This window comes from Cupressus sempervirens, chromosome 1, assembly GCF_028749045.1.
Source record: "Cupressus sempervirens isolate cs-2001-9-10 chromosome 1, ASM2874904v1, whole genome shotgun sequence".
Lineage (NCBI taxonomy): Eukaryota > Viridiplantae > Streptophyta > Pinopsida > Cupressales > Cupressaceae > Cupressus > Cupressus sempervirens.
The window spans coordinates 886,141,414-886,150,431 of record NC_143118.1 but is presented as its reverse complement, the minus strand read 5'-3'; the positions used below and the strand labels follow the sequence as shown (position 1 = coordinate 886,150,431).

The window sequence follows — 9,018 nt, the reverse complement described above, 5'->3', positions numbered from 1 at the left end:
TTGACCTCACCAAGACTAACTCAGGCGGAGAAAGTGAACTTTGTCATATGGAGGATGGAAGGGAGCTCGAACTTGAACTTGAAGTTAATTGAAACTTTAAGTTCAACTTCACGATTAAGAAATGACTCATGACTAAACTGCCTTAGGACAAGAAAAATGTAAGTGGTAACAAAGAACACGAGTGTTATCATAAAAAGATTGATGAGTTAATGACGATCATTAAGAAATATAATGTTCCACTGCCTAATGCTTATAGGGAGAAATGATCTTCTTTAGGTTCAAAGGGAAAAGGGAAAGCACTCGTGGCAAATTCAAATTCTTCAAAGGAATGGATTCTTGACTTAGGTACCTCATTTAAAATGAGGAAAGTGAATCATGAAAAAAGGATGTATTCTTTCTCCCACTTTGTGCCCAATTCTCCTTCACACGCCTTGTTGACTCAATCAAATTCACACATCCAATTATGGCATGAGTAGTATGGACATCTTGCCTTCTCCTATCTTCAACAACTTTTCTCAAACAAAATGGTCAAAGGTCTACCTACAATCAACTTTTCCCAAGGTGATTGTTCAACAGGTTCAGTGGATATGCATCTAGAGGAGAAGTTACATAAAGGGAAGTCTTCAAGAGCACTAGTTGTTCTTCAGTTGGTTCACATGGTACTAGCAGGTGATTTTGCAATGACATTAGTTAGCTAGGGTCTCTATATACTTACTTTCATTGATGACTTTTCAAGGTACACTTGGGTCTACTTTCTTCATCACAAGAATGAAGTGTTGGACAAGTTTCTAGCCTTCAAGACTCATGTTGAAAAGAAATCAAGGAAAGACATCAAAGTTCTAAGGATGGACAATAAAAGTAGATATGTGAGCAAAAAACTTAAAAACATTTTCAAACTTGAGGGCATTGATCTTCAGAATCCACTAGCATTCAATCTGCACAAGATAGATATTGCAGTACTGAGGATACGAACTCTTGGCAAGTTGCATGATACAAGCCAAGTCTCTAGATCCATCACTTGAAGTCAAAGCAATCAGTAGTGCCAATCACATACTTAATAGGTCTCCTCATCCTGCCTTAGATAGAAAGAATCCTTTTGAGGTATGGTGTGGAAGAAAACCAATTGTGACACACTTTAGAGTCTTCGGTTGTCCAGCATGGACAACCATATTATCTAGGGGATGCAAGGCACCACCACCTAGGCCTTGTACTTTCATCAGATATGAAGACAGTGTTAAGGCATACAGACTTATGGATCTTGAGACACATCATTTTTTTGTGGAGAAGGATGTTCACTTTGAAGAAAGTTCACCTAGCTTATCCTCTAATCCTCTCCGCACATCATACATTGTGGAAACTGATAGTGACACCAGTGATAGTGCTTCAATAGATTTAGACATGTGGGGTTCTATTGATAGTTGCAGTGAGAGGTCATGACATCAGTATAGTCTACATGCATATATTACCACAGTGATAGATCCAACAAAGTAGGGTACACCTAGTCTTCCAACTTTAATAACAAAGGATGACTACATAGTAGATATTTCAGGTTTGTTGTAGAGTCATACATAGCGGATTTGGGGGACATCATTGATGATGTAAATCTTCTCTTTGATGAAGAAGATCCTTCTTCAATTGTTGTGAGGGCTCACTCTAACCCTCATGTCCATTCTCTGCATGATCGATCTTCACAGGTTGATGTGATTGTGGATACTTATGTACAACAATTACATGAGGTCTCTTTATCAGTTGAGGAGATAGTACATTCTTTGGGACATGTTCTACATTCATCCTTGACAAGGATAGTTGAGCAAGTTTCAGAGGTATCATCAATCATTAGGATTCTTTCCACACACAACAAAAGCATCTCACTTGTACCTAGGGTATTGTTTCTTCCAAAGGGGAGGAACACTATTTTGCAGTCCTAGATCAACTTCTACATCAGAGCAGCTATCACTGATCGATACTCTTCATTTGGGAGTGGAGACTATCTTGTCCATCTTCTTCTTCTCTTTTGTGGAGGGGACCTTTTCCTATTTTGAGATAGTGTTCTTCTCACATTTCTTTATTGTATATACTTGATGTATGTCGTAATGGGGGGGTCTTGATTACTCCATCCATCCATGCATCTAGTTTTTTCATCTCTCTTTTTGGGGGAGGGTTTTTCCCATGAGGTTTTCCCTCTTTCTTTGCTTTATGAGAGATTGCATTTCATTATGTACATGGGTACCTAACATGGCCTAGTAGCAGGGACTCATCATGCATTTCATCCTAGCTTTCGTAAGCTTAGGTGCATTCCCCTAAGTTGCACTTAAGGGGGGGTGTTGGTGTAAATAAGTATTTACTATTTACACTTTACTTAAGTTTACTTAGGTTAATGCATTATTTTATTATATTATTTATTTAGCTGAGACACTTAGGAGTTCACGCACTCTTATGAGTTGTCATGTTGACAACATAGAAGTACACAACTCTAATTCAACACATGGTGTCTACAACACTGGAGTTTGCATCATTTATTGAGTTGTTATGTAGACAACACAGTTATTCACACTCTCACTTTAGCACATGTTTTCTACAACATTAATTTGTGTGCTACACCATTGTAGACTTATCCTCACATCATCACACTTACTCATGTGCTTAATGGAGGATAATCCACATCTGGTGGACATGTGCCTAGTTGTATGACTTATCATGATGCTGATTTCTAGGCATTCTAGAAGCATTCCTGAGGCCTTTATATATAGGCACTCCTAGTGTACTTTCACAATGAATATTGAATGAATATATCATCATTCTGATCATACTCTCTTTGGTCTACTATTGTGCTTGTGTTTGAGTTCCTTGGTCTTGGGTGAATTTTCCCCTAAGGAAAATTCTTACACATATTTGCAACTTCTGTAGGTATTTCCTCTACTTTTTCTTTACCATCTTTTGAAATTACAACAAAACACGTATACTCATGCTTTATACATTTGAGAAACTCCTTTCCATAAATGGAATATATTCTAGCAACACTACATACCTTTTCTTCTTTCTCCTTCAGTGGCTTCAACTTATATTTCACTCCATCCTTGGTTAGAGTATAGGTATTTTCTCGCCCATCATGTACAACATGCCTATCAAACTGTCATGGCCTACCTAACAACATATGATATGTCCATAGGTATGATATCATAAATACTTCATCCTGGTAGCTTCTGATTTTCAACTTCACTAAGCATTTCTCATTGACCATGACCTTATGGTCATCTTGCACCCAAGCAATATGGTATGGGTGTGGGTGTTTTTTTCTCTTCATCTTTAACTTTGTGACCATTATTTTTGACACCAGATTGTTAGTAATTCCACCATCACTGACCATATCGCAATACTTATCTTCCTGTTTGCGCCTTGTGTGAAACAAGCTCCTTCTTTGATCTGGTTCATTCTCCCCACTCAATAGGACTCTTTTGTTAACAAAGAATGAAAACAATTGCGATAACAAAGTAGGGCTTCTTATTATCATCGCAAATACAAAATTACAAATTTCACAATTACAATATGCTAACTCACATGGGTGCCTTCATTATAGTAATCTGCAAGACAAAGCTGTGAATTATCACCCAGAGTTGTCCTAGACAATGTTCAGCCCTTTTAGACAATTTTATGCTATCCAAGAAGGCTCTAGGCGCTCAAACTTAATATCTAGGGCCGACAGACCCTAACAATACATATAGAGTCAGCCAAATACAACTTTGACATTTATTTTAGAAATTTCGGGTAGCCCAAATTTGAAAGGCTATAATACTCGAACTGTTGCTCTGATTGACTATTATAACCACTTTTTGAAAACCTTAGTTTGTGATCTACAGGCTCGGATGTGTGCAAGCGCCCATCCATCAAGTTTCAGACCTCATTTGGGGCCTCTAACACCTTCAAAACTTAGTTCAAAAAATTTTCTCCAAAAATTTTCACTGAAAATATGTAATTACTTCTCTGATACTGAAGCTAGAGCAATGATATTTTTATGGTAGGCTTATAATTTTGAAATGAACCTTCATGTAGAAAATCAAAACATTCTGAGCTTGTGTGACAAACTAACAAAAAATAATAAACTACCAAAAATAGTAACCCCACTGTCTACTAATCTTGATTAAAATAGAAAAGGTTGAAAATAATTTTTTTTTGGGCGATGCAAGATTGCCCTCACACAAGGGATGCTCTTGCATCAACATTTGTTTTGTTTCAGTTGAATATTGGTATCCAATGAGTCAAGTTAATGGATAGGGTATGGGAAAATCCCTAGGAGTTGTTAAAATGTCTTCTTAATGGTTGGTTTAATAAGACACCATACAATGAACCAATATAGTGGGTAGATTTGTTATGATACTAATAGGAAATTGTCAAGTTTTTGGGCAAGTTTATGAATGTTGATCATTTTCAGATCAGAGTTGAGTGGGTAATTTATATTTAGAGGAGTGGTGGTTCTTAGGAGGAAGAGTGGCCATTAATAAGTTTTGTCATAATTTGTATGGGTTTTGGTTCATAAGTTATCCCTTTGATGAGAGTTTTTTTATTGTTGTTACAAAATAAAAGAGGAACATCCAAGTTTCCTATTGAGTTTGATTGTGTCCACCATTCCCTCCGCATCAAAGCGGCCACACGTTAAACCACAAGAAAAAAATAGACCCAAATAGTCTCAATTTTCACATCAGATCCTCGAAGGCTTAATTTGAATCATGCCATGAAGTGGAATCTTCATTATTGACAACGCTAAATCGACATTGTAGCTTCCTATTTCATTCATTGTCCCAGTCTATACTAATATCGATTTGTTTCAGGGGGTTTCAATTAAACCTAAAATTCATATTAAGGGCTGGATTATGTCAGACTACATCCAAATATAAATTTTTGTTACTTCAAATTTTATCTTCAAAGAATCAAATGTAATTGTATGAATATGCATGAGACCTTATACATGAAGAGACGTATATGAGAGATACATATTTATAGAAAGATGCATACATTAATAGTAGTGTATTCAAAGGACAATACAAAAGCAGCGCCAAGACACTTGATTATGCCCTGAATTTAAATGTATCATGTTCTGAAATCAAATCGAATATTTGAATAATACATTGATTCTCTATTTGAATTTGGTTTGCCAAACCACGATCGTTGTATTCTTTGTTTAAGTTTTATTCCATTTATTTGCTTGGTTTATATTTACACAGATTGCATCCGAATATAAGTTTCGTGACTCAGAATTTCATCTTCAAAGAAGCAAATGCAACAGTATGAATATACATGAAACCTTAGACATAAAGAGATGTATATGAGAGCTGTATATTTATAGAAATACAAAGAAGCATAGATTAAGAGCAGTGTATGTAGAGGACAATACAAAAGCAGTGGCAACACACTTGATTATGCCCTGCTTCTTTAGGAGAACCGAGACTCGACAAATCATCCATAGTTATGTATAACTAAACAAGAGTATCCCTGCCATGGAAGGGACGGGCACTTATAAGGATACTGGGGTGCGACAATAACAACATAAGCTAAACATATGAATCATAAGAATGTCATTATGACATATAGTTCCCTGACCAGAATCTACAAAGCAGAGTCTTCTTCAATGGTGATAGAGATGCTTATGCACTGATTTGTGAAAGCATGGTGAGGACCTCTCTGCTATTAGGCCTCTTGTTGGGATCATCATCAGTGCAAAAGCAAGCAACCTTCATGACAAGGAAGATCTCATCATCATACCCCTGTCCTCTGATCTGTGGATCAATCGCCCCAGCAGACGATTCTGATGCCACCACATTCCTCAGCCACTTTGGAATACTAGCCTGAGGGATCGTTTGGAAGAAATCATCATATGGGTTTTTGCCCGTAACCAAAACAGCAAGAACAACCCCAAAACTGTAGACATCGCATTTGTCGGTGAACTTCAAGGTCTGATGATATTCAGGAGCAATGTACCCAACTGTTCCTGCCACATTTGAGCTGGTTGCATGTGTGGCTGCTTCAGGAAGCGCCTTGGCGAGGCCAAAATCAGCAACATGGGCTTCAAAATCCTCATCAAGGAGGATGTTTCCGGGCTTGAGATCACGGTGAATGATCTTCGGTGTGCTGTGGAAGTGCAAATACTGGAGTCCTGCTGCAATTCCCATGGCAATCTTATGACGAACTGGCCATGATAACTCTAATGTTCCTTCGGAAACCTTTGATAAGGCTTGATGGAGGCTGCCATTTTTCATGTATTCATAGATCAGTAGATGGCAATCAGGCCGGGCTATATAGGCTAGGAGGGTTACAAGGTTTCGGTGCCTTATATGACCTAATGTCTCCAATTCAGCACGAATTTGCCTCCTCCTTCGGTCCAGCAGCTTTGTGTCTTCATCCGATACGTCTGTGGGATTTGGAGATGGTTGAGCAATTTTCTTGATGGCAATATCCCTTCCATCTTGAAGCTGTGTCCTGTAGACTTCCCCTGAACCCCCTTTTCCTATGAGTTCTGCTGATTTCAGACCGTCCTCCGACTCTAGGAAGGCTAAATCATCGGCCTTTTTTATTAGAGAGCTGTAAATCACGGCGCCCTGATGCTTGGGTCTTCCACGGATGTAGTACAAGAGCATTCTATAGAGGAAAGAACATAAGACTGCAGAGATGGCTCCTGTTACTAGCCCTAATACCATACCCAATGCCCACTTTTTGGCTGATTGCTTCTTCTTCTTCTTGTGCTTTACTACAGGTGCCGGTGCTGGGGCCATTGTACCATTGTGATGACTTGTACGGTTATTGGATGTTGCAGCTGGAGATGGAGCTCCAGCAGCTAAGACCCTGACATTTTCTTGTAGTACAAACCTAGTTTTTGTAGCAGTTGAAGATTCAGGCAACAGCCTCTTCAAAACACCCGAAAGAAAGTTTTCTGATTGTTGTTTTTCCATTCGATTCTCTGCCAAGATCTGTGAAGAAGAAGAAGAAGATGATGATGTTAAAGAAGTCAGGTCAGGGGATGCTGTTTTTGGACAAGCTTTCAATGGGCGGCCACATAGCCTGGTGTTACCAGAGAAAGCACTTGGATCGGCTCCATATTTGAACCAAGCTCCCCATGGAATGGGACCTTCCAAATTGTTGTTGGAGACATTCAGAAACCTCAGAGTTGCTAGCTTTCCGAAGGAGGGACAAATTCTTCCCACTAGGAAGTTCCCTGATACATCTAAAGACCGCAGCTTGCTTGAATTGTTGGCTAATGTTCTTGGGATCTTCCCATGGAGAAAATTGTTGTGTAGGTCTAGGACTTCCAAAGATGGCATAGAGCCCAAACTGTAAGGAATCGGTCCTACTAGCATGTTGCCACTGAGAAAAAGAGATTCTAAGGTAGAAAACCGGGCTATATCATAAGGAATCATGCCAGTGAGACGATTGTTGGCCAAATTGAGATGCTCAAGAAATGGAAAGGGGCTACTGGGACTACTTCTAGTTCTCAAACTAAGAAATGAAATCTCACCAGATAGAGTGTTATCAGATAGGTGCAATACCTTGAGGCTCCTTAGATTAGAGAATTCAAAAGGAATTGGTCCAGAAAGCTTGTTTCCACTCAAGTCCACAACTTCCAACTTTAGACAAGAAGCAACCTCTTTTGGGATCTTTCCATGGAGAAAATTGTTGGCTAAAGAAAGTTTTTTCAGCTCAGACAAGCCTCCAATGGCAGGAGACAAGCTTCCTTTCAACTCTCTCGACTCCAATTCGAGACCCACCACTCTTTTCTCCATCCCCACACCATCATTTGTAACCGTCTCATCACACTCCACACCAAACCATTCACATGGAGACTCCGATGTGTCCCACAATGATGAATCCACATCCAGGGTTCTCCTCAATTCAAGAAGAACTTGAAGATCATGATCAAGGCCTCCAAAAGAGCCACCTTCGTACTCAAAAGCATGAAGAGAACTCACTAGGAAAACATGAAAGAAAACTAGAGAAATTGGAAGCAAACTACACTTGAAGGCCATACCTCTGAAAGCAAACAACTCACAATTTACTTGTCTCAGCAATAGAATCCTCCGCGCCAATCAAGATCTCCCTCAAACTTTCATGGACAATTTGCAGTACGAGTAAGGATATGAATTGCGTACCAACAGGCGGAAGAACATTCTCTTGCAGCCTAATGAAAACTCCGTCAGCATATCAGTCTCCTCCACTACAAAAGCATTAGCAAACTACAATCCTAAACCCCTTCATCCCAACAAGAAATCTTGCAGAATGCTCGGAAACCCAATTCAGCCTCTGTTTTATAATGGATCCAATCTGATGCCCATCACACATTTTCCGACCCCTTTCTTTCCAGCAAGCTGCGAAAGCCCCAAAACTTCCAAGTCAAGATGACCCAGATCAGAAGAATTGTCAACTCAATGCACTAATCCTCCTTGCGCAAGTCAATCTTTCAAGCTCATAAATATTAAACCCCACCCTTTCAAAAGTACAGCTGTAAATACGAATGTAATTATTCAACAGGGTCTACAAGTTGTCTAGAAGCAGGTAGGCCATGAATTGAGCATTGAATTATAAACTTGTGGCTATTCTATGAAAACTTGGGTTTTAGTCTGATTTTCATAATCTGCCTTCAGATTTATAGAAACAAGCCATATTTGACCGGTTCAAATTTCCTGAAATTCATTGTAAAGGTGGATTCTAAGATGTCACTCTTGGTCTTTCAATTGTTATTTCTAGGATGGTTGCTCATAAAAACAGTCAACTAAACTTGTAAGTCTTCGTGTTGAACATAAGATTTGTAAATATAAAAAACTATTGAATTATAACCCAAATTGTGAAAACACCAATGCCCTAAATTTCCTTCTCATCAGCACCATCCAAGCTTCTTCCCAAACTATAAAGCATACAAAACATGAGGTTTCATTGGTCAGTAGATGAGCCATCAAAGTCAGCCATAAGGAACCTGCCCGTGAAGTGCAATCAGCAGTAGAGCAGACGGCAAGAAGACTTATTAATTTACAAGTC

The 9,018-nt window shown here is 39.0% G+C and overlaps 1 protein-coding gene across 1 annotated transcript; it reads right to left on the bottom strand.

Annotated features, from left to right (window-relative positions):
* Positions 1-5,334: 5,334 nt before the first annotated feature.
* SOBIR1 (Leucine-rich repeat protein kinase family protein) lies at positions 5,335-8,578 on the bottom strand. The gene has a single exon (XM_089792651.1). The coding sequence runs from the start codon at positions 8,010-8,012 to the stop codon at positions 5,640-5,642; it is 2,373 nt and encodes a 790-aa protein (XP_089648777.1). The 5' UTR covers positions 8,013-8,578; the 3' UTR covers positions 5,335-5,639.
* Between the last annotated feature and the right edge of the window lie 440 nt (positions 8,579-9,018).